Genomic DNA, 25,955 nt, shown 5'->3' with positions numbered 1-25,955 from the left:
TTTTTCCATGGGAAGCCTGTCTCTTCTCAAAGTCTGCCAGCTAAGTTTTCCCTCTTCACTTTCTTGAAATAACTGAGGTAGGTTTTGCTCACCACAGATATCTTCACGACAATACACAATGCTGGATGAAATAATAAACAGCTGGAAACAGCAGCTTTTCCACACTGACACACAGAACTGACTATCACAAACAAAATCCGGATGAGGGAAGATGGAAGAAGAGGAGAGGAGAAGGGAGGAGAGAAGAGGGGAGATCAGGGGAACAGGGGACTCAGCAAGAACATGGGGAAATAGAAAGCAGTGGAGTCTCCTCTGCCCCTCGTGCCTCTGGCCAGTGTTCTCTCCTGTACCACTGAACCACATCAGAACTCAGCTTGCTTCCCCACACCAGCTCCCACTGCTCTCTGGCCTTCTTCATAGCCCTCTGCAGGTGCTCTCCATGATAACCACCAGCGGCACAAGCTTCAGGGTACTGTCCTTAAATCCAGTGCCCTCAGCAGAGAGGTCAGCTCTCTGGTCACCAGCCTCTGCAGCTCCATCTGTCATTCTAATGCTGGCCATTCCTAAGCTTCAGGATGCCCAGCTCCACCCCATCCTTGGCTGCTCTTTACCCAGCAGCTAAATACTCAAAGGGAAATATCTGCCAGACTTCCTTCCCATCTCTGTTTGGACAAAAGTGTGATATCTCGAGTTAGGGAGCCAGTGGTTCACAGGCATTAGCCCAGCAACTCCAGATCTCCTAGGAACCCTGCCAAAATCACCTGTCCCTCAGGGAAAGTGCAGAAAAACCACAAGAAGACAGAGGACTCACGCTGCTGTTGGCAACTGATGTAGCACAGCATCTCGTTGCTATTATTGGTGCCTCCTTTTGTCCAGTGAGTGCTGCCGCACGTGGGACCACCATACAAACAGTGTTGAATGAATGGCTGAAAATGGGAAATTCAACGACCACATGTGGGCCTCTCTGTGTAGCCCAGGCTGACCTTGAATTGGATGGAGATCTGCCTACCTCGTGTGTGACTATGCTCAGCCCCTGGCACGGTTCTTGGCACTCTTGTAGTGTTCCAGTGATCACTACTGCTCGGTAACTCCAACACTGACCCTGTAGGAGAGCGCCAGCCTCTTTGATATCCCCAAGCTTTGGGGAGATATTTGTCTATGAGACTGAGGAGGCAGGCTCTGGTTCCACCAACTGAAAAAGCTAAATCACTTGGGTAAAGAACTTGGATCTGAGTGGTTGGTCACACAACAAGTTCCAAGTACATACTAATTGGTTGGTGAAGGCTGTTGGAAGAGAAGTGGCCTACACAGAGACAGTGGATGCTGCCTGCCCCTCTCCCATCTCTAAAGGCTCTAGAAGCTGAACCTGGTTTTGCTGATCCCCAGTGAACTCTCTGATTCCATGCTACCCGGGGGAACCATTCTCCAGCATGTCTGTTATTTTGTGGTCTTCTAAGGCACAGTCCGTCACTGAATTTCACGTGGGCTCTTAAAGTGTCCATTCTATACCTCTGAACTCATCCTTCTCTCATTGAGTTATAGCTGCTTCCACCCAGGGTGGACTCTAAAGTCAGTGGGTGAAAATGGGTCGTGTATCTGCCTCTCCTCCAGCCCCTGCTACCTTTCAAGGCTGTGCTGGGCAGCTGTCCTCAGAAGCACAAGTGAGCTGTAGGTTTTCTATGTTTGCTATGGCCCTGTCTAGCGCTGTATGTAGAAGTGGCCATCCCAAGGGGTTCCTCAGACACAGTTTAACTGTAAAGTACCTGAGGGAAGTCCCATAGTCCCCTAACATGGCATAGAGAGGGGAATCATAGAGCAAGAAACGCAGGTCTCCTCCAGTGTGGTCACAGTGCAAGACCTGGGGGAAACAAGCAATACTAGCCAGGCTCTCTGGGTCTCTGAGCTGATCACGTGGTTGGTGCCGCATCCAGGCATCCAGACACTCTGTTTCCCCATGTATCCTGGCTGTCTGCCTGGCACAGAAGTACCTGAAATTCTCTCTCCAAATATTCTGGAGCTTCCTGTTTGGCACAGATTTGAAGCTAAACTCTTTCAAATTATGGATTAAGAGGGATCACAGGGCTCCCCTCCAATTGAGACAAAGAAAGGCAGGAAATCTATGGGGCTCACCATCTTCTTGCCCCTTCCTCATGGTGCTTCTCTCAGCTGGTCATCAGCAGAAATGGAGGTGTGGTGTGGAGAAGCTCAGCATGGCCACGTGTGTACCTGGGTGCAGGTGAAGATTCTCCAGGAGACTAATGTACTGATGCATACTGGGAGCTTTTTCTCCTCCTTGTGCCACCACTAAAACTCTTGCTGGGTCCTACAGTGATACCTGGTGCCAGACTAGTACCCCAGGTAAGGAAGAATGAGGAAATGGGCATTAACTATGAGTTGCCCAGAATTTCTAAGCATTGAAACTGCGAATCTAAACTCAGAAGCCTCCTGTCTTCATTGAAAGCACACTAGGCCCCTTCACTCAAATCTTGCTTTCTGTGGCAGGGAGGCTGGCTATGTGCTTCCTGCCTGGAGCAGGTGTGTGTGTGGAGTGCCCTCCACTCTCCTAGGGTCAGCCTGAGTACTGCCATGCAAAGAGGAGACTACGTGAGTGACCAGCAGATGGCAGTATGTCTGCATGGATTCGACACTACTAGAGGTCTGAGCCAAGAAGCTCAGGGCTCACTTTCAAATTTGACCCCTTGGGAAATAGACTTACGTGCTGGAGTGGCAGGAACTGAATGAGATATTGGAGCAGGATGCCGCGTTCTTTGAGTCTGCTCTGTTTCCTGATTAGGTTTCTCAAACTCCCACCCAGGCCTCATCCTCCTGTGAAACAGTTATTCACCATTCCCACCAGGTGGAGCTATTCACTGAAGACAGAAAAGCCACATAAGATTGCATTTCTAGGCTTTATGTTCAGTTCAATGGGAGGTGCCATTTTTGTTTGTTTGTCTTTTATTTCTTCTTACAAATGTAAAAGGGACGATTTGGGGATTCTGGGCAGAAAATACCCGAGAGCTATACTGAAGCAAAGTGGCCCAGAATCCATCTGGCTTTCTCCTGAGGACTCCAAAGAAAAGAACACTGCCTTAAGTCCAAAGCTCTACTTTAGGAGACCTTGACTAGCTCCTGATACAACAGATCCACTGGGTAGCACTTGGGAACTCACTGGAAATGGATTCCGGAATCCTCATTGTAGAGAAAACAGAAGAAACTAGAGACATTCTCGTAGGTGGGAACCCAGATCATGCCCCATGAAAGCTGAATTGGGGGGGGGGGGGTATCATCTGCTGCCATTTTTGACCCCATCATTGACTACATGCAATTTTACTGAAGTCTACAAAGGCACTCTGAAATTCCTGGTGTGATACGCTCTTGGTCTGGGAACAGCCTGAGATGCACAGGTATGATGTCTGGGAGTAGGATCCCTGAGGGCTGCAGGTGTCCTGAATTGGGAGAGGAAACCTGACCTGGGTGGAGACTGTGTCAGAGGCTTCCTGAAAAACATGGTCCTATTTCATAGATAATTTGGATGAAAAGAAAGAAAGTTGCATCGTCAGTACACAGTGTTGGGGCAGGAAAATAAGACCAGAGGGCCCATGGGTCTATGCAGAGATGCAGAGATGAGCCACTCGGATGCAGAACCTTCCGCTGACAGTGTGGGCACTTAGGAAACACTGGTCTTAAGGATCTGAAGAAACGAGCTGAGGTCTCAGGACCATTTCACAGGGTGTGTGGTGTGTTAGATTAAGCCCTGCAGTTCCATTAGGAGACATACATGGGCCCCAGGGAAGGTGACCATGAAAAATGACATGTGGCTTAGGATGTATCCTGAGGCAGCACCCTGGGTACACAGTAAGGAAACGAGGCAGGGCTCTGGAACCCGGCACTCCACACTCTGAAAATCTCTGTCCAGCTTCCTGAAAATCAGATGCAAGAATGGCCAAAGGCTTGCCTGGGAGAAGATAGTAACTGCCATAATTTGGTAGATTCATGCTCTGTGGGGCTGAGCCAGGCCTGAGGCTGGAGCAAGGTGCTGTCCGTGTGCATAACCACAGTCCTGAGAATATCTCCAGGAAGCTTTACTAGCTCCTCATGCCCATGTCGAACCTACCCTGGCACTGGGGGTGGGTAGCTTCATCAGACACCAGACCAGAAGCTCTCATTTCAGGAACTGACTAGCAAGACTAACACAGCAATGTGCAGAAGTTACTGCAGTCATTAAACATACACCCAGTTCCAGTGTGACTTTACTCTCCTTTCACAAGTGAACCAACACAGCTCTCTACAACACATGCCCTGATACAGCCTCGCCAACAGCTGACAGAGATCCCACAGATCACACTGTGGCTGAGGCCCCTTGTCCCTGGGCTACCATAGCTATCATTTATATTTATTATTATTCATTTATAATATGAGCCACACAGTGGCATATCCCAGGCATTACATGTATGTTACAAGCAAAGCTGTAAATGATACCCCACCCCAGCAAAGCTGGTCATATCTGAGCTCGGTGCTTATGATTATGCGCAGAAATGGTGCTGATAATATATCTGTGAGCAAGCAGCTGCTGCAGAGTCTGGCTGTAGGAGACTTCTGTTATTTCTGAGTGAGGTCCTTCTAATTGTCCAGAGAAATCTAACTGTAAAGCAGTTGTGGTATCCCATGACAGTGGCCTCATCCAACACCTCGTGTTTGTACAAGCACACAATAATACACTCGCTTGTACAGATCACCTGGCATTGCATTTTTCCAAGCACACGGAGGGGCCAAGGGAATGGGACTGGGACTGTTCCGTGTAAGAAGCAGCAGCAGCAGCAGCTAAGGTAGTGTGAGACTGGCTTTTCAGTAAGAAAACATGCCAAGAGCAGTCTCCTGGAGCCTGCAGGCCCGCTCCCCAGAGGGAGAAATCTAAGCAGTGGACTTAGTCTAGTCCCGACTGGCCTTGACCTCTTCTTGTGACTGGAACTGTTCTTGAATTCCTAATCTTTCTGCATCTGCCATCCAAGTGCTAGGATCATAGGAATGTGCCACCTTACCCAGGTTTTACATGGCAAGGTTTCACTTTGGGGGGAGGGTCTTCACAAGTCTTCCACTGCTCTTCATTTATAATATGAGTCTGAAGTGCACAGTCAGAGGTGACTTTATCAAGACAAGGGGAAACTTCAGTTTCAGCACCCCACTGCTGTCAGATTTCAGAACCGTATTGGGATCTATACATGGCTGCGGGCCTTGAGGAATCATGAGTAGGTGATGGTCTGTGACTGCCTGATGGGGTCCTCCTTTCCCGACAGGGTCCTCCCTTTCCAGCGGGGTCCTCCCTTCCCAGCGGGGTCCTCCTTTCCCGACGGGGTCCTCCCTTCCCAGCGGGGTCCTCCCTTCCCAGCGGGGTCCTCCCTTCCCGACGGGGTCCTCCTTTCCCGGCGGGGTCCTCCCTTCCCGGTGGGGTCCTCCTTTCCCAGTGGGGTTCTCCTTTCCCTGCCGCACTACCAGTGGAAGAGCCTGTGTTTTGATGGGCATGAGGAGGCCCACATATTCCATTCATGGAGAAGAGCTCTGTATCAAGGACATACATGCCTTTCTGGCTCCAGCAGACACTCAGCCAGGGTAGCCGCTCTGCATAGGCCCCATCAGACATGTCCATCAGAGGTGCAGTGGAGAGCGAGGGTGGAACTTGATTAGGCATGGTAATTAAAGAATCACCAGAGAGCCATGTATTTATTACTGTGACCAAGAGGAACTGGGGGGGGGAGGGGGGAGGGCTCACTTTGGCTCATGGTCCAGAGGAAGCAGTCTATTATGGAAGGGAAGGCATGGTGGCAGCAGCTGTTCAAGGCTGTGGGGGTGAGAACTTGCTCATATCTGGGCACATCAGGGTGCAGAGAAAAGAGAATGCACTCAGCTGTCTCCTTCTTCTAAAACCTTTCCTGTTTAGTCTAGAATTCTGGTATGTGGAATGGTATTACCGACATTTGGGATGACTCTTTCCTCCTCAGTTAGGACTCTGGAAATGCCTTCCTTTGAAGGTATTTCACAACCGGAGGTGTGACTCCTAGGCAATTCCAAATCTAGTAATAGCGATAATGCAGAAGAACCATTACGGCAGGGCCACCTTAAAACCAGACTGCGCTGCTGGCTGAGTAACAAGTTTCAGAAACCATGCTGACAGTATTGTAATTGACTTTATACCTGCTTCCATCCCAAGCAGTTTGTGGAGGGATGGGGTGAAGGGGAGCTTGCTATGGGGTCATGATAACCAAAGCTGGCTCGAACATTCTTACACTACTTTGTTTTTATGCGTTTGAGATTGGGTTGGACCTTATTATTACATAAATTTGATGCTGCTCACAAGAAACAACAAGTTTTAAAGAAATATAATCACCTCATAGAAGCTGCAAAAACTCTATGAGTTATGCCAGAAGGAGCGTGTGTCCCTTCATCTCATATGCCCGTTCTGGAGATCCCAGTCCTGAGGCGACACTAACCATGCACCCACGATCAATCAGCCCATGAGTATGCTCATGTATGTACAGACCACGCTACCCTTGTGTGTATGTGCTGGCACACGGCGGCATTCATCTGTGTTTCTCAGCAGCCCTGTGATAGCAGTTGAACTGATAAAGAAACACTGACACACCACCTGTCACTGCAGAGCTTGGGCTCTGCTGAAGCCCATGGCTAACAGCCATCTCTTGTCTTATTAACAGCTTGTCAGGATGTCCAAGAGCCACCTCAGCAATGAAGAAAGCAAAGCTGTCTGGAGAACAGATGCTGACTATTAAGCAGCGAGCCAGCAATGGTAACCACACCCTGGGGTCCCCAGCAGTCCTGCTGTTTAGAGAGGTGGGATGTCACTGCCTGCCATCTCTGCATCAGTGACTTAGCCCACTGTTCTGAGACCACAGAAGCAGAGATAGATAGACTAGCCTCTATCCCATATCCCAGGATCTCCAGCACTGGGTCAGCTTTCTCACCAAAACCATGGCACACCTTTCCTTCCTCTTTCTTTGGGCTCCCGTTCTTAAACCTGTAACCTAGGAGCCAGCATTAGAGCTCTAAGGACACAAAACAAGGGTAGCCGCCTCCTTCCGGCCCTCTCCTCTCTCTCAGCATGTTCAATAACTGATTGTCTTGAATTCATCTTCATAGTCCACCCACTTCAAGAAGCCCTACTGCTGCTAACTAGTTTGTATGTGTATACAAAGTTTACCAAGGAAGATCAGAGACTTGGGGAGGATTTTGTACCATCTAAGCCACATTAGTCAATAGATCCTGGACACACCCCATGGTCTTATCCTCTTGACTTTTGGATCCCATAAACAGTTCAACCACTAGCTAAAACTAATTTGTAAGCTCAGAGTCAATACTGTGGCATGTTTAGAGTTATTTATAGATAAGCACGAAGAGAGGCAGCAGCTAAGTGCAGTCCAAGCCAAGATGGAGGATTGTTCTGCCTTGTTGTCTGGGGTCTTAAACTGTAAATGAGTTTCTTCTAATGGTATAGCTACGTGTTTTCTTTGTGTATCTGTTGGTGAGTTTTCTTGTGGGAACAGGTCCTCAGACATAGAGATGAAACACTGACTAGTGTCTCTGAGAGTATGAAGCCATGGTGTTCCTTGCAGAAGGGATGCCTCCTGTGGGAAGCATTAATGTGCTTCAGGATGTGGGTTTAATTTTGACCCAGGATTAAAGAGTCTTTCTTAAAAACACACAGGACAGGGCTGGGGAAGAAAGCTCGATAGGTAGTCTCTGCTCTTCAAACATGAGGACATATATTTGGCTTCCTAGAACCCATGAGAAAAGCCAGTGGTGAGAGCATGTTCCTGTAACCCTAGAGCTGTGAGGAAAGAAGACAAGCAGATCCCCAAAGCTCATTGGCTAGCCCGGATAGCCCAGTCAGTGAGCTTCTAGTTCAGTCATTGATTCTTTTAAAAAAGAAGAAAGAGAAAATAACCAAATAAAGACATCTACAACAGAACTTGAGCCTACACACACACACACACACACACCTCTTTTACACATAACACCACACATAAGCAATAAATAAATAAAATAAAAGCACATAGAAGAAACACATAGGACATGTCAGTTATTGAGGAGCTGACCAGAACCAGGATGTCTGTGTCTGGCAGCACCTCCTAAGTCTCCCTAAAACCTGGGGCTCAGCACTCAACTGAGCTGGTTCTAGTAAGAGACCCAGGGCTCAGTACTCACCCAAGCTGGCTCCAGTAAGAGATCCAGAGCTTAGTACTCACCCAAGCTGGCCTCAGTAAGAGACCTAGGGCTCAGCAGTCACCCAAGCTGGCTCCAGTAAGAGACCCAGGGCTTAGTACTCACCCAAGCTGGCTCCAGTAACCGCTAAGCAGAACCTGTGAAGAATATTTGCAAATTGGTGGGGTGTCCCCACCAAGGAGCAGAAAGTGTCCTTACTCAGAAGCTGTCACCCTCAAGCAGGGAAGGTAGACTCTGAGGCCCCTTTCGTATGACACATCCTAACTCAGAGCTCTGGATGCACTACAAATATAGTAGCCAGGGCTGAGAGATCCTCACACCAGACTGGTGGATTCACGATGGCATCCCAATTCAGACCCTGGACTCTAAGTTACACCTCTGGTTAATGGCTGTCTAACCCCAGCAGAAGGACAGTTACGGTGTGCAGATATGTAGGCTTATCATTTCATATTATTTGATAGAACCTTTTCTCTGCCAGTGATAGGGATAAATACTAGCCTGTGGCTCATCATTCTCCAGAGACATACTTATAGATGTAGTACAAGCTTAGGGACTTGAGGTGCTGTGAGCCCGTGTCCTTTCAACCCAATACAAAGGCCAGGAAAATGGAGGTCAACTAGAGTTTCTGCTTTCCAGAAGGCCTGGGACCCATCTGCATGCTCTCTTCTTGAAGCCCCAAATAGTCAGCACGAAGAACTTGCATTGAGACACCTGCAGGCAATGTCCACCACTCTCTTGCTCACTAAGAAGCCAAGTTCCTTGCCAGAGAGAAGATAGGCGCTGAACTCCAGTGAGGCAGCAGGCACTGGCTAGACATTGAGCACTACATCTTACAGACTAGGCCTGGCACTAAGGCAGACATCTTTTAGTAGCTCACTTGAAGACTGTACCCACAGGATACTCATTAGTGAAGGAAGTGGCCATTAGACAAAGGCCAGTTCAAGGGAGAGGAGAATGAAGAAGCCTGGAGACAGACGTGCATGTCCTAGAGAAGGGACAGCTCACACTGGACAGCACTATCCAGACAGCATGAGCAGCCAGCTCTCAGCTTCAGACTTCCACCCTCTTTTGGCAGCTCTGTTTGTTTTAACCCTCTATCTTACAGTAAAACATTTTTGTTTTCTACCCATCAAGAGCAGCCCCAAAGGCTCAACCACCACAGACCTGTCTCTTTTTCTTCTCTTCCTGGACTCTTGGCCAAATTCTACCTCTCTTCATCCAGGCTTCAGTGTTCTGAAGTGTCGCTGGCCTCCATCATGGGCCCTTCTGTCTGCAAAGTTTAAAAACAGATTCTGTAAGGCCTGGCCTACCACATTATTATTCATTGGTCGGCAGGAAGGGCAAGTGACCAGTAATAGCCACAAGCCCAGGACTGTCGTGTTTGAGGATAATGGCACCTGTAATTCTTCTGTACTTTGTGTGTCCTCAACCGTGTAAAAGCACATAGTCCTAAACAAGAGGATCCCTGTCACATTGACATTGACTATACAAAGGTGCCAGCAGTAGAACACAGCAGACCCGATGTTGGAAATGCCTTTTGTTAACACAGTATTAGTCATGTGCCTGGGTTCTCCAGGGCTGGCCTAAGGAGACACCTAGGCCCTTGCACATTGGCAGTCGCTGGCCTGGACTGCTCAGCCTGTGGTAGTCAGGTTCACACCCTTCCCAACTTGTGAACTCTGGGGTCAGAGTCTCTTAGGGCTCCATGTGGAAGCCTGGTGTGCCCAGGATGATAGAATCAAAACTGAGCATGGTAGGATGCTAAGCACAAAAAGTGGCAAGGGGTATAACTAGGCATAGCAAGAGTCTGCAAAGCAACTTCTGCCCAGCATCAAAAGGCCAGATCCTAAGGCTTTGGGCATTCAGCTGGAGCTCTTACCAAGCAGTACAAAAGCTATCTTACCAAGGTTCTTTCTAAAAGTTCACGTTCTCTAAGTTCCTTGGTCATACAGCAAACTGGGATGAGGGGGAAAAAAAAGACATGCACACAGTGACTCTTTATAAATTCAATGATACATTTCCCAAGAAAATTCAATTTCATGTGGAAAAGAACAGAGAAACCAATGTCTTTCTGCTGCAATGTTTTTAGGCACGTTACTCTAACATGATCATTTTTTCCATTACAGGTATAGAAAATGATGAAGAAATTAAGCAGTTAGATGAAGAGATAAAAGAGCTTAATGAGTCCAATTCCCAAATGGAGGCCGACATGATCAAACTCAGAACTCAGGTAACAGTTTGTGAAGCCGCAATCCTAACTCCAGCGTGGAGCCTGCTTCTTGTGCTCTGTGGTTGCTGTCTCTGCTGTTACTGAGAAAGTGTGTCCCTATGTGCTTAAGGTGGCCTAGAGCTCCTGTGATGCTCCAGTATTGACTTTCAGAGCATTGGACTTACACACATATCCCTAGCTCCAGTGCTAGCTCCAGTTTGAAACTTTCAAATCTACTTCTCACGGAGCTACAACCCTTGTCCCAATGACAAACCTGAGTTCTAGGCCTGTGATGCCTCAGTTCTAGTATTAGCGATTCAGCCTCAGTTCTTGTCTTAACAAGAAGTCTCTGTCCTAGTAGGAATTTGTGCTGTTGCTTGGAGAAGAACTGGAAGCACCTCCTGGGGAAGGTGCAGTTTCTTTGTTTTTCCATGTGTTGTCCACCTACCTATGTATGCTTCTGTGTCCGACAAGACCCATTTGTGGGTAGCCGTTCCCAGAGTACCACTGTTCTCTGAAAGATGTGGGTTTTCTCTCAAGGGGTTTAGGCTCTAGTGCTATTTGATCATTTTGCATCATCAGCAGTGATGGTGGAAGCTCCTAAGATTTCTAAGAAGCATTGCCTATTGCATGTGTCTCTTAGCATGTGTGCTGGTGGGAAGCTGGTCGTGCATTATATTGAATTCCCAGGGTTTCATGGCCGACTGGAAGGGCAAGAGAAGTTCTTGGAGCACTTGCATGAGTGTCTAGTAACAGAGGCGCCTTCCCAGCCCTGTGTGACAATCACTGTGGCACTCACTGTGTCACCATGGACATACATGTCACACATGCTCACTCAGATCCTGAGTGAAGCACTTTTCTCCTCTTAGGCTGCACATTAACATAGAGGTAAACCAGAAACAGACTGAGGCTGAAATAACTTCTGTCAGGATCACACTGGAATCAGATCTAGACAAAGTCACAGCAGTTGTGGTTTCACTTAGGTGACTGGAGTCCTGCTCAGGAAGAGCCACAGCTTAACTCTGGCAAAAAACTAGGTCTTTGGCCCTATATAAAGTTGGGCCAAGAGTCCTAAGTGCCCAGACACCTCTCTGGGCCAGCAGAATGACCAAGGACAAAATGCACTTTATTCCAATTCAGTTGTATTCAATGCAGCACAGGGGATGGGGCTCAGGGTGTGTTGGGCACCCAGCCGAGCCCTCCCAGACCTGAGTCTCAATTTAGCAAGTTAAGTACAATACATCTCATCCAGTCCAACTCAGTTCTCATCCACTGTGTCTCAATTTTAGCTACTTATACAGAGATTCAAGCAGAGAGCTACCAAAGTGAGCTTAGCACACTCTGAACCAAGGAAAACATAGAAATTGAATATATGCCTGGTAAAGAACAATGAAGAGACTACAACTTAGGGAACAAGGCCCTGGGGCAGGGGCAGGAGGAGTGAGATGGATGTGACCTGTCCCTGAGTGGCTGGGAGATGGTTCTGGAGGAAGAGAGGATGCCATGGTGATAGGAAGGGAACATTCTAGCACAGAAAATGCAGAGGCAGCAGGAGGAGGGTTCACATTGGAAACCTGTCTGTAAAGATCCTGTCCCCTGTTGGGGATGGCAGTTGGGCTCATCAGTTTTATTGGGGAGGGAGAAGAGAAAGGGATGCTAGGACACAGGAGAGAAATTCTATCTCAGACAAGATTGCTAATGAGAAATAACTTGGCATCCGGCTCGGTACTTCCCAGCTCTGCCTCTGCTCCGTTGACTGGTGTCAGGCCTGTAGCGCAGCTGCTGCATTTCTGAACTACTCATCAGACTATGATTTGTTTTCTCTGTGATCTAAAATTCTCTATGTAACTCAGTCTTGGTCTAAGCCCTGCAAACCTCCCTTGATCCCACTTCAGTCTCCTGTGGTCGACAGCAAGAGGACCACTTTACTGCGGAGCCTTCCTGAGTCTCTCCCCCAGTGGCCTCACAATGGGTGTATTCCCTGTCTGTGCATGTTCGGCACACTGGTCTTGGTTCTCAGCAGCCAGGAATCATAGAGCAAATGTGTTGGCTTCTGGAGCCCACAGCCTTTGTCATAATAGTTCTGTTCCAGGCTCTTGGCTGCTGCTCTGTCCAGCACTGTGTATGAGTTAAACAAGCATAACACATCACAAAATGATGTCATTCTGTTGGGTTTACAGTAGCCACTGAAAGTAGCAAAAGAGGCTCACATGCATTTCGAAAAATGGGCCTTGAATAGCTCCTTCTGACAGAGGCCATCCTGGAAAACACTTGGGCCAGGCAGGTAGACATGAGACTTACTCCAGAGGAATAAATTGCCCTTTGAAGACCTCCATCTTGGCTTAAACATGTCCCAAACCTCATGACCTCCTGTCATTAAGACAGAGGATCTGAGGGTCCCCAGAGATCAGATCAATGCTATCTGAGTAAAGAGCCAGTGTTCTTCCCTGAGGTCCAAAACAGGTACATTCCGACCCAGCCTCAGCCTACAGCCTGTCTCTGAAGGTGGTACAGGCTCTTCACATACCACTGTTGGGGACCAGAACTTTGGGGAAAGCCTGGGGTCAGGGAAAGAGATGCCCCCTCCCCATATACTCTCTCAGTAGCACTCTGACTCAGCGAATGGCCCCTGTGTTTCATAGCTTTGACACCAATCATATTAAGCACCCCAGGAAAACATGTATCTTGCTGCCCTTGTATAAAAGGCTCCAGCTAATCTGAAGAACAAGGGAACTAGAAAAATAAGAAAAAGAACTAGGAAGCCAAGGCTAATTATCAGAGTGGATTCCCAGGGTCATGGTACCATACCATAGGCCTCAGACATGGAGATCTGAGTCTGCAGGAGAAACTAAGTTCAAGGCCCATTTGGAAGTTGGAAAGTCAGATAGCTGAGAGGAAGGAGGCCAGGCTGTGAGACTTAGAGGTGGTTACAGTTCTGTGTATCCAGACAACCCTCTGAATGCCCCACCCACTCTTCTGGATGGTCCAGGTACCTTACACATGGGCCAGGTGTGTGTCTGAACAACCTGGGGCCGGCTGGGTTAGTCTACACCTAGAGATTGGAATTTCTAGGCCACAGCTGCAGCTTGAGCCCCTTTTCTGATTAGAACTTGTGCTAGGCGTTACCACAGTCTCCATAGCTCCCTGTGTGTCTTAGTGGCATCTACACGAGATTGGTTTATTTGGGGAACAATGCAGCTTGAGTCTATCTCCTCGTGGGTGGTGCTCCTGGAAGTGATGGGCTGTATCTGACTGGAAAGATGCGTAGCCTCCCTTAGACACATGAGTGGGAAATGCAGGGTAGAGGGAAAATTGATCTGAAATAGCTAGGGAACGTTGGTCAGTATATCTAGGCATACCCTGAGACTGACCCATTCAGGCTGCTCTGACCACTCCTTTCAAGTCAGGCTGGCTGGTGTAAACCCATTGCACAGCAGAGAGAAAGCTGCACAGAGAGGTGGAGCTAGAGCCCTGAGAGATTTCCTGAGGTAGGGGACCATGGAGGGTATAGGGCCCTAGGCACAAATGTGAGGGGTTGGATGCTGGGGACCCATGTGACCAATAGTTAAAGCGTAACTTCCCGGCGAAGCCATGATATCCATTCAAGGAGCTACCAGGGTCACTGTCCCTACTTCCACCCTCTCCCTCTGCTCTGCCTCCTGCCTGAAGTGTTTGACATCTCTGGCTATCCTGTTACCTCTTTGAATTATATTTTAATCACAGAAATCACACTTTTAGGATCAGTTGCCTAGAACACAGGAAGCCTTGGATTCCATACCTAGTACCACACTAACTGGGTATCGTTACATCTGATTGTAATACCAGCACTTGGAAGATCAGAAGTTCAAGGTTGTCCTTAGCTACATGATAAGTTTGAGTCTAGTCTGCACCACATAAGACCCTGTCAAGGAAAGGAAGGGAGGGAGGGAGGGAGGGAGGGAGGGGGGAGGAGGGAGGGAGGGGGGGGGGGGNAGGGGGAGGGGGGAGGAATGGAGGAGGGGGGAGGGATGGAAGAAGGAAGGAAGGAAGGAAGGAAGGAAGGAAGGAAGGAAGGAAGGAAGGAAGGAAGGAAGGAAGGAAGAAGGCCCCTTCACAGATTGATATGCTGGCTCTAAGGAATCAAGCTGTCTAGAAGAGCACGTCTTCAGTCATGGCCCAAGGATGGCTGCCCCTAGGGCCTCCTTCTTCCACAGTGACTGCTCACACATCTACTTCAGAGCCTGCAAGGTATCACAGGGATGGTGGCTTAATACTGTTCTATTGCTATGAGGAGACCCCATGACTACAGCAACTTCTTTTAAAGGAAAGCTTTTAATTGGAGGCTTGTTTCCAGTGTGAGGTTTAGCCCGTTGTCATCATGGTGAAGAGCATGGCATCAGACACGGCAGGCATCCTGCTAGAGAAGCAGCTGAGCTACATCCTGATGCACAAGCAGAGTGGGTGGGGAGAGAGGGACTGGGCCTGGCATGGGTTTTTGAAACCTCAAAGCCCACTCCCAGTGACATACTTCCTCCAACAAGGCCATGCCTACTTCAACAAGACCACACCTCCTAATCCCTGTCAAGTCCTTGGTAACTAAGCATTCAACTATATGAGCCTACAGGGGCCATTCTTATTCAAACCAACACAGATGGAAGCATTAATGTGACTCAAAAAAAAAAAAAAAAAAAAAACAACAACAACAGAAAGTTGACCAGGGTGTGTGTGTGTGTATATATATATATGGTTTCAAAAGATCCCCCACTCCTGCCCCCATAGGACAAAGGGAACATGTTCCTTCCATGGAGAAGTTGCACTAACACTGCTGCTCTGTCTCTCGGATATGCCGAGTATCTCAGAGTGTCATAGGCCCTGGCTAGAGGTGAGAGGTGGGAGCTTAGAACTCAAGCCAAGTGCAGTTAGAAGTTGACAAGAAAATGGGGAAAGGAGAAAATACGGGCAAGAGGGATAGAGATGCTCATGAGAGAGGAACTCAGTGTAGGGGACACATGGCAAGTGCTGAGCGTGGAGCATCTCTGCTTCCTGTCCATGGGAAATGGAGGAGGAGTCCCCTGCTATTAGCACTCAAGCCCTTGACCTTGGCAATTCTCCATCTCTTTCAGATCTGTGGGTTACAACCCTTTTGGGGGTTAAACAGTCCTTTCACAGGGGTCACCTAAAGACCCTTGGAAACCATAGATATTTACATTATGATTCATAACCTAGCAACATTACAGTTATGAAGTAGCAGTGAAAATGTTACAGTTGGGTCATCACAACATGAAGAACTATACTAAAGGCATTAGGAAGGTTGAGAACCACTGTCATAGAAGAGGAGGCAGACCAACAGACCAGTCAAGCCTCCACGTGCATACACTGATAACCACTTGCATGGACACAGAACACCATCAGAGCAGACACCACAGAAGGAAATTAACATCAGTTCTAGAGATTCCTGGGGTTCCCACAAGACATCAGGGACAGATGGCCAGATAAGAGTTCCCAGACTGGAGAACATTCCGTGAGGAGAGCAAGCAGACAGGACACCTCCATAGCTGCTGTGGCCAACACCAAGTGCTCAGATGTAAAGACACAAAGACACAAATCCAGGTCTCCAAGATGTAGCCTCTGCTTCTGTCATTATCCTACAACCTCATTCCTCACAGACAGTGTGCATGCTCCCAGCAGCCTGCCTTATGTTACATGTCACCCAAATGTGTGATTTCAGATCACCACAATGGAGAGCAACCTAAAGACGATTGAGGAGGAGAACAAAGTCATTGAGCAGCAGAACGAGTCGCTCCTGCATGAGCTGGCCAACCTGAGCCAGTCCCTGATCCACAGCCTCGCCAACATCCAGCTGCCTCACATGGTAAGTGACTGAGCTAGGTGAGCGCCTCGGAGCCTCCGCGGTCCACCTCACTGAGTAGATGTCTGTTTCATTGTCCATGGTCCTTCAGCTTTTGGTTGTTTTTGGTCACCACCCTGAAACCATACCGTTAACCACTAGGAACATTGGTGGGGCTGATCGTATAACATTGAGTGTGCTCTGAGTAGGCCTGTTAAGTATTATGGAAACAGTGGCTCTATGCTATGATACTGTTTTATGCTTTTGTGAATATACTATTCAGAAAATAAAAGTTGTATATGAACTACTATTTAATATCTCGTAGGATCCAATCAATGAACAAAATTTTGATGCTTACGTGACTACTTTGACGGAAATGTATACAAATCAAGATCGTTATCAGAGTCCAGAAAATAAAGCCCTACTGGAAAATATAAAGCAGGCTGTGAGAGGAATTCAGGTCTGAACAGCTGCTCTAGTGGTGACTCATGCTTAAAGAGGATGCCTCTTGTTTCTTGCTGCTGTAACCTACCAGAAAGTGTTATATATTTATTTCTGTCGGAACAGTGTTATGCTCCAAGACTTCATAATGGTTTTGTGTGCTCTCGAGATAGTACCTGCAGACTAGTTTTGGATACATTCACATTTTGTACGTTTTCATATAAGCTGACATAGTGTGATTTGCCATGTAATGTTTATAGCTGCTGCTGTCTGCACATTTGGGGGTCTCTATATTTCTGAAGAGGTAAGCTGATCAAAATAAATAGAGTGTAAATTCTTTTTAATGCTTTAGTGATTAAATGTTTTAGTATTTTGAACTGAAATGGACAAAAAAAGAAAAAGGAAAAAAAAGCAGGTTTGAATGATCACTTTGTGGCCTTCTGGCCACTTTTAGATGTTATCATTTTGCCTCAGGTTGGAGGACTTTGTGGAATTTAAGAAATACATTTTGTGTGCATATTGTTTCATAGCAAGAATTGGTTGCAAAAAAATGCTTTATTTTTGAACAATGCTTGGAAATATTATGTGACTTTTTTGTTTGTTTGTTTTAGGAGGATGGTGTATGGTGGGGGCAATAAATGAGGTTTTTTGCATTCCAAGGAAATGGAATATGGATTAACTATAAGAAATGAAATAAGTAATTTATTGTAAGACAACATCAAGCCATGGAAACTTGGCAGAAGATTCAAAGCAGCTTAAACAGCACTTTTAATTAACTCCTAGACATTACATGGTGGGACTGTGGAAACTCCGTTAACACAGGAGCTTGTCAGAGGTGGACAACATGAAGATTTCCTTTGCATTTTCAGTAACCTTTGGAGCACCCTTCTCTTATTTCTCCTAGAGCCCCGTGCCCCTCTGAACTGTCACCACAATATAGCTTACCTAGCAGAAGTTGATTGTTTTTCAATTTGAGAAAAAAAAAAGGTAATTTAAGCATTTCTCTCCCCTTTTCACTTTCACAAATCATCTCCACTCGCTATTCTTGGTTCACATCTGAGGATGAAGGCTAACGGCTGTGATTGATTGTCCCTGTTACTGGATGGGATTCTCTGCTGGGCGGGTGGGAAAGCAGCTCTACCCTTCCCTCCCCCTCCCTGCCCCAACTCTGACTTTGAATAAGCCTTGGTCCTATTCAGAACACTCTGGACACCAAGGCCAAGGACGGTCACATTCTGCCCTCGCTGGCCCAGCTGACTGTAGCATCTGCACAGCCTTGTTTGGTTTATGGTGACCTAACCTGAGAAGGACTGCAATCAGATTTTAAAGTTACTAAATACACTTCGGCACTTTTTTACTTTAAACTAGATCATCCTAGTCTTGTTGATACCTTTGAAATTTGATGGTTTCATTCCAAATGACTGCACTATATGTATGCATACGGCCACTTTTGATTGCTGTGCCCCCTTCTGAGTAGTCTTTGACAATGTGTTGTGTTCCCCGATGTCGACTTGATTTCCTTTTATTAGCATCTCTCTCTTCCATGTCTTGATGTTATGCAGGAAGTACAAAAGTACTTTAAAATTTTGTTATGAAATAAAAAAGATGGGTTTTGTAAAAATAAAAAAAAAATATTTTTAGCAGAACAGGACTTACAGGGTCATTGTCCCCACAACGTGCCAGCCGGCTCTTTGCACTCGCCTTGTTCTATATGTCCACACGGAGGTGTGCAATCCTGTGTCCGTCGCCTTGGGACACTGAAGTGGATGGGCTGTAGAGGAGCCCTCAAGGCTGACCCAATACGGTTACCAAGGGAGACTACAGGGATCTCACGACAAATATTCTGATACAATACTCAACCTCGGTATATATATATATGTATATGTATAAATAGAAGAATATCCCAGCGGCACTTTATACTGTTCACTGTACAAAAGCTTACAGTTTTCCACAAGGACTTTAATAACTAGCTGGGGAAAAGATTATGTAATTACTTGGGGCTCTGCAGGACCTTCTCTGTCCAGCGCCCCCTTTCTGTTGTGCGATTAGTTGTAGCTGCCATGCTCAGAATTGCCTTTTTGAGAGCTGAAGCAAGGTGCTTACTGTCACCTGATGCCATACACATGGTCCCAGGCCCTCACCCGGGGGGGACGGGGAGGGGCTCTGTTCATAGCGGCACATGCATTTCCCCACCGCGTCTTGTCTGCAGCTTCTTGGCCAATGTAGTAATGCTTTTAGTAGAGTAATAGGTAGTATCAGTTTGGATTCTTATTGTTATCACCTATGTACAATGGAGAGGGGTTCTAAGCACAAATCTGCTGCTCATGTAACGTTGGTACATAATATCAAATCAAAAGTTATCTGTGACTATATATAGGGATCACACAGTGTCACATGTTAGAATGCTGACCTTCCACATGGGGTTATTGTGAGTCATCAGAGCATATTTATTATAACTTATTGTTCATATTCATTTCTAAGTTAATTTAAGTAATCATTTATTAAGACAGAATTTTGTATAAACTATTTATTGTGCTCTCTGTGGAACTGAAGTTTGATTTATTTTTGTACTACACGGCATGGGTTTGTTGACACTTTAATTTTGCTATAAATGTGTGGAATCACAAGTTGCTGTGATACTTCATTTTTAAATTGTGAACTTTGTACAAACTTTGTCATGCTGATGTGAACACATCTTACTCTGAATAAAAAGGTGTTGCCACGTTTGTAGCACGAAGGATCTCTGTTGGGTCTGAGTCTTCACTGGAGCCTGGAGTGCCATCTGGGCCCCTGGAGTCCTTGCCTCTGCTCTCTTGCCTTTGGCCTGGTACTACGGGGTTGGGCTGGGACTTGGGGCATGTGTGGATGGATGTGAGTCCTTGTGCATCCTGCTTGCTGTGCTTCTCAGAAAAGCAATGCTGCCCCCTTTACTGTTATTCCTGCCCCACCCCACCCCACCCCCAGCTGAGATCCAGCCTGTCGCTGAAATTGCCTCGGTGCCCATGTCTCCCAGCAGCTCGGTCCCCTTCTACACCTCTCACTGGGAATGACACTGCTGTTAGTGACCATAGCCAGATCCAGAATGCCCTGCTGGACCTCAGTGGCTTTCCCAGATCTTCCCTACCTAGAACTCAGTCTGTGATAACACGCTGGTTCAGGTACCTGCTCATCACGACAGTTCTGTGAGTCTCCCAGGACACTCAGGCGTCAAGAGGCCAGCCTGATTACTTCAGAAAATGTCACACTGGCTTCTGTGACTGCAGCCTCCTGGCTGATTCATTTTCGAGGAGTGCTTTGTCCTTACACACGCAGAGCACATACATGGCATCACGGGCTGTCATTGGTTACTAAACCCAGGCTCACAAAGGATGCAGTGCTGCTTGCAGGCTGTTGGCGAGGAGCTGGGCGACAAAGACACCTACAAAACACGACTGGCTCTGCAAATACCACACACACATCATTCTATTAACAAACTGTTAAAATTCAGCAGTACCCCCTCTAGCGTGCACAGCCCCCTAACGCACAGAGTCTAAGGAAGTAGACTCTGGAATCTTGGTTAATCTGGAACCCCACTCCCTGTGGGACCTTCTGCTGCACACCCAGGGTCAAGTGAACTCCTCAAACCCTGTTCTAGCAGACAGCTTCTTGGAGAGCTGGCAGCAGCAAGAAGATGACCAGAGCCATTGTTGGTCTCTTCCAGTGCAAGCCAGTGAGTCACGGTGACTCTTACCCCGGCTCTTTCATTTCTGCCTCAGACCTGCCTGTGGGTTCTATCAGATCCCACCATTTGAAACAGAAAGGCTAGTGAAGGGCAGCTGTCCATGGCTGAGGTCAGCCAGCCTCGAGGCAACCCTAAAAGGAAGGTCATTATTTCAAACAGTTTAAATAATGTTCAGAATCTAAGGAAATTTTGAAAAGTTAAGCTCACTGTGTTTGGTCTGAAAATATAAAAACACTTGTGAATAGACAAAAACTAATGCTAAGATCTTATGATAGACGAGTGGGTGAGCAAATCTGAGAAATGCACTTTGCAGAACATCACACAAGTGCTGCCAGCTGTGACGGCGTTAGGTCAAGGGTAAGTGGCCAAAACCCGGGGCCAATGTCAAGGTGGGCTGGGTACACACGGAGTGTTGAGTGCTCACAGGTAACCCAGAGACAGAGTGCAATGTCGGGATACGCTGAGTACGCACGGGTAACCCAGAGACAGAGAGAGTATCAGGGCCGGCTGAGTGCTCACAGGTAATCCAGGGACAGAGTGCAGGGTAGACTGATTGCTCACAGGTAATTCAGAGACAGTGTTGGGATGGGCTGAGTGCTCACAGGTAACCCAAAGACAGTGTTGGGGGGCCAAGTGCTCACAGGTAACCAAGAGTCAGTGTCGGGGTGAGCCGAGTGCTCACAGGGAACCCACAGGCAAGTCACAGCCTGGGTTTATGTGCAGCAAGCACAGAGCAGGAGAAATTGGACAGGAAAATACTCCCAGGTCACTGCCCAAGAAAATCAGAGGACCAGGACCCTCGAAGGGTCATGGCTCCCAGCACAGCACCTCTGTGCAGGACAACACAGGCAGGACAAACAGTGGACATAGTGGCATTCCATACTTTGTCCGAGAGCCCTTTGAGACTTTCCAGTCTTCCCAGACTTACCAGTCTCGAGGAGAAGGGCTTGGTCATATTTTTCTCACCATGGCTAGAAAATTTGATTATTCTTTTTATTGTTTGTTTGTTTATTTATTTATTTATTTTAAGCAGGGTTTCTACACGTGACCCTGACTGTCCTAGAACTCATTCTGTACATCAGGCTGCCCTTGAACTCAGGGAGATCCACCTACCTCTGCTTCCCGAGTGCTCTGCCACCACTCAGCTTGAGAAACTGATTTTATACCCACAGCACCCAAACACAAGAGCCAGGGTGATGAGAGAAGAAGCCATGGTCGAGAAGCACAGCAGATGCCTAGAGTAAACAACAGCTTAGTGGTGTCTTTTCCTCCGTGGAGTCCCTTCCTCTGCGGTGTCCCTTCCTCCATGGTGTCCCTTCCTCCGCGGTGTCCCTTCCTCCGTGGAGTCCCTTCCTCTGCGGTGTCCCTTCCTCCGCGGTGTCCCTTCCTCCATGGTGTCCCTTCCTCCGCGGTGTCCCTTCCTCCGCGGTGTCCCTTCCTCCGCGGTGTCCCTTCCTCCATGGGCTTTAAAACAGCATGGCAAGCACATAAGGTGCAGGAGCAGGGATGTCAGGTGACAGCAAAAAGTCTTAGGCCATGGGCCATAGGCACTGACTAACCATCCACAGGGTTCCTGCTCAGTGCCTCCTTGACTGTCTTCATCAGCACAACCAGGACTGGGCTTCTCTTCTACTCACAATGACCGAGTTTCGGGCAGCAGGACACACCTCTCACTGCCTCCTCCCAGTTGGTGTCCAGACAGACAGACAGTGTGTACTTTAATAGAGGAGCCAGGGTCTTAACCAACATGCAATATAACTGAGTGCCAAGGAAAAAAACAAGCAGTACACTTTGTCTATTTCAATTGCTGTCAAACATCACACACACACACACACAGAGAGAGAGAGAGAGAGAGAGAGAGAGAGAGAGAGAGAGAGAGAGAGAGAGAGAGGAGAGACTCATCAAGACGACTCTGAGCAAAGGGGGAAAAGAGCAAAGGTGAAGTACATCCAGTGTACAATATACATAGAAAGGTCAAACCTACTGTCCTCTGGGTCCATTGGATTCTCACCCATCCTTACTTCAAAGGTCCTCTCCCTTCTCCAAACTATAAGGGATCCGCTTCCCACTTATGTATTGTGCCTATCATGTATGTTGCCTCACGTCATTTTTCTTCAGCAGGGCAGGATGAGAAAACAAAGAATAAGTGAGTATCGACAAAATCAGCATGTTGCAAGGGAGAAGCTTAATGATGAAGGAGATTTATTAATGGAAGGAAAACAGGAGGGAGGAGATGGGGCATGGACTCACAAATCTGTCACCCCCCAAGGCATAAGAAGCAACGTGGTCTCAGGTGAGTATTTTCTGTCCTGCTAGAGGTCTGTGGTGGGTTAGGAGAGATGTGTCCCCCACAGGCTTCTGTATTTGAACACGTGATCCCAGGTGGTGGAGGGGTCTGGGGGGAGGGCTGTGAAACCTTTGGCAAATGGAGCCTTGCAAAAGAAATTTGTCACTAGGGATAGACTTTGGGGGATCCTAGCCTCACCCCATTTCCAGCTTGTTCTCTGCTTCACGATTTCAGTTGAAGATGTGGTCTCTCGGCTTCTTGCCTTGGCTGCCTGCTGCCATGCCTCCCTGGCAACGATGAACTCTGCTTCTGGAGCCAGTAAGTCCAAATAAGTTCTTTCTTAAGTGCTCTTTTGTCGTGGTGTTTTATGACAGCAACAGATAAATAATGCGAGGTCTGGGTTTGTTCTGACATCATTGTCGCTGCAGTCTGTCGTGTTGAGCCCCAATATCACTTCTCTGAGAGGCAGTGCACCCTGCCAGGGTGGTGAGCAGAAATCACCAGAAACAAGGGTGTTCTTTCAGGCGCTGGCCACAGCTAGGAGGCTGACAGAAGCTTCAGCATCTGCTTGTTCTGTCTCGGGTCAGAGTAAGTTTCTTCACTTGAGGTTGTATACGAGGTAGAGGCCGTAGGAGCTAAAATATTTTTTTTCACCTAAAATTTGGGACTACAAAGAGCACATCTAAGACCACGTAGGGCGTGGGCTGGAAAAGAAGGACCTTACTAACTTCCCCAGCCACTGACCTGAGCTGGGTCTTCCCAGTCACCTTAGAGAATGTCCTCTGCACCCCAGAGCAGCAACTGCCACAAAAGTCAGGTTTGCAGAGGCCCGTTTGAGAGCAGCCTGTTTCTTAGAAAAATATCCCGGGAGAAAACACTGGGTGGGGTACGGTGTCCCTCCCTCTACCCCTTCTCAGAACAGAGCATTTCTACTGGTGCCCAGATCATCACAGTGGGGGGAGCAGAGTATGGCAGCCTCTCTCCTTCCTCTACTGGAATGACCCCTGAGAGAGACTCGGCCCAAAATACTGAAGTCTAAGTAAATGCGTCTTCAACACAGGCTGAGGTCCCTCCTGTCAGCAAAGGGTGAAAACAGCCTTGCTCCGGGTCCACCTTAGCATAGACAATGGCCAACAGTAGTCTGGGAGAACACGGGCTTCATTAAGGAAAAATTCAAAACAACTGCTCAAACTCGGGCTTCCCAGCAGCACCCAAAGGAGATGCTTCACTTTAACGGCTCCCAACCCTACTCTGGGCCCGTGCCACACTCAGGCTTCTGAACCTCAGTAGACTGTGAAGGTAATTTCCCAAGTGGAAGTTAGTGAAGACCCGGAATAGAAACGGTCAAAGGCTGTGTGTTCAGAAGCACTAGAGCCTGGGTCTGACCACTATCACTGCTTCAGAAGGACTTGAGCAGGTGAGCCGTGGAGGTGTGTCTTCAGGAAGGGAAGGCTTCAGATAAACTGGGTGGCTGCTGCCAGCCTTGGGAAGCTAGAAATGGCCCTGGGCTGCAGAAACCAAATGTGATGGTGCAGGCAGAGCTCAGAACCTAGAGGTAGGTTGTTCACAAGTTAAAGGTCCTTTTAGAGTTCAAGGCTACCTTGAGCTAGAGGTGGGGTGGAGAGATAAGAAGGGGAGGGGAAAGGGAAGGGAGGGGAAAGAAGAGGAGGGAAGGGAAGACAAGGGATGGACAAGGAGGTATTAGAAGATGATGGTTCCCACGAGTGAGGAAGATAAATAAGACCCAAGGGTCTACAATTCCTAGCATGCCAGTGTGGTGATACTTGTTTATTATTTAACAAATAAAGCTTACCTGAGGATCAGAGCAAAGAGCTAGCCACACTAGTTAGCCATAGCTTCCAGGCAATTGTGGCACAGACCTTTAATCCTCAGGAGACCGAGGCAGAGGGATCTCTGTTAATTCAAGGACACCCTGGGCTACAGGAAATTGATCCAGTCTAAAAGAGAAACAGAACACACAAAGGTGATCACAGCACTTGGGATCCCACACCTTTAATCCCAGCACTAGGGAGGTGGAGACAGGAGTGTTAAGGCTGAGTGGAGAGGGGACTATAAGGCAGGAGGGGGCAGAAGCTTAGTCAAGAGGAAGCAGTGTGAAAAAGCAGTGTGAGGATCACCCCTTTGGTCTGAGCATTGGCAGACGTAGGAACTCTCTGTGGCTGGCAGTTCTGCTTCTCTGATCCTCAGCATTAACCTCTGTATCTAACTCTGGGCTTTTATTATTAACACCAATTAGAATCCATACAATATTCCAGGAATTCAGAGAGGGTTGATTTTGAGAAGGCACAGGCTACTTAGTGATTCATCAAACACAGAGCAGGAGCTCAGGGTTCTGAGCCCAAGAGAGTCAAAGTCACCTCGTACCAGGACTTCAAGAAAAGCCAGAAGGCGAGAAGAGGACTGTGCTCCAGAAATGCAGCCTCACAGCCAGGGGAAAGTTCAGCGGGGAGTAGCCTGGTCAGAGACCCAATTGCCAGTATTGAATGGAAGGCAACGCCACCAGTGAACAAGCAGGTTTGTTGCAGGTGAAAGAGAGCTTTCTTTGTCGTCTTCAGCCTTTGGCTTCACACACACACACACACACACACACACACACACACATGCACACACACATGCATGCACACACACATATGCACGCACACATGTATGCACACACACACAATCACCTGCACTTGTTCTTGAACAGGTAAATTAGCTTCGAATCTTGATATGAAACCATCTTAGTTCCATACATCTGGCTCTCTCTCAGGACTCCCTTGCATGTTGTTGGCATCATTAGTGACTTATTAATGTGACCAGTTTCACATCATCTGTTCTCTTCTGCTTTAGTCTCTGTGGTTCTTTCACTTCCAGCAAGACTGACCAGAGACAACTGGCTTATGGTCATCTATTCTCTTTTCTGTAAGACATTGTCTCCATCAGCATCGAGGGGAGCGTGAACGCGGTTGATTCTGAACACACTATGTGAACTGCTGCATTCTCTATTCAAATGGGTGCTCACAACACATCTCTCTGACCTCCCCAGAAAACTTCAAAAGCCTCTTCCATAGCTTTCACTTCTACTTCTGTATATCCTGCAACATTATATATTGTGGTTTTTATCTTCTTGGAGTATTTTAGATTATAGGAGTCAAGCTTTCTTCATTCCACAGTATCCCTAGAAGGCTGAAGGCAGTCACTCAAATGCTCACCTTGCCAGCCTGAGTCCATGGTGGGA

The 25,955-nt window shown here is 47.6% G+C and overlaps 1 protein-coding gene across 7 annotated transcripts in view; it reads left to right on the top strand.

The window, feature by feature from the left end:
* The window catches only part of Myt1l (myelin transcription factor 1 like), a 138,111-nt gene extending 120,764 nt beyond the window's left edge, over positions 1 to 17,347 (top strand). For 4 of the 7 annotated variants that reach the window (XM_050126527.1, XM_050126530.1, XM_050126526.1 and 1 more), the window contains 4 exons: positions 6,708 to 6,799; positions 10,359 to 10,462; positions 16,149 to 16,292; positions 16,594 to 16,734. In XM_050126527.1, the coding sequence (XP_049982484.1) occupies positions 6,708 to 6,799; positions 10,359 to 10,462; positions 16,149 to 16,292; positions 16,594 to 16,734 (481 nt within the window). Of the gene's footprint in view, positions 1 to 6,707; positions 6,800 to 10,358; positions 10,469 to 16,148; positions 16,293 to 16,593; positions 16,735 to 17,320 lie in introns of those variants that run through there. The other 3 variants (XM_050126529.1, XM_050126528.1, XM_050126523.1) reach the window with 3 other exon arrangements.
* The last annotated feature ends 8,608 nt before the right edge of the window (positions 17,348 to 25,955 follow it).

Source organism: Alexandromys fortis, unplaced genomic scaffold (genome assembly GCF_014885135.2).
Source record: "Alexandromys fortis isolate MF-2015 unplaced genomic scaffold, M_Fortis_MF-2015_v1.1 scaffold_237, whole genome shotgun sequence".
Lineage (NCBI taxonomy): Eukaryota > Metazoa > Chordata > Mammalia > Rodentia > Cricetidae > Alexandromys > Alexandromys fortis.
This window is presented reverse-complemented; position numbering and strand designations above follow the sequence as displayed.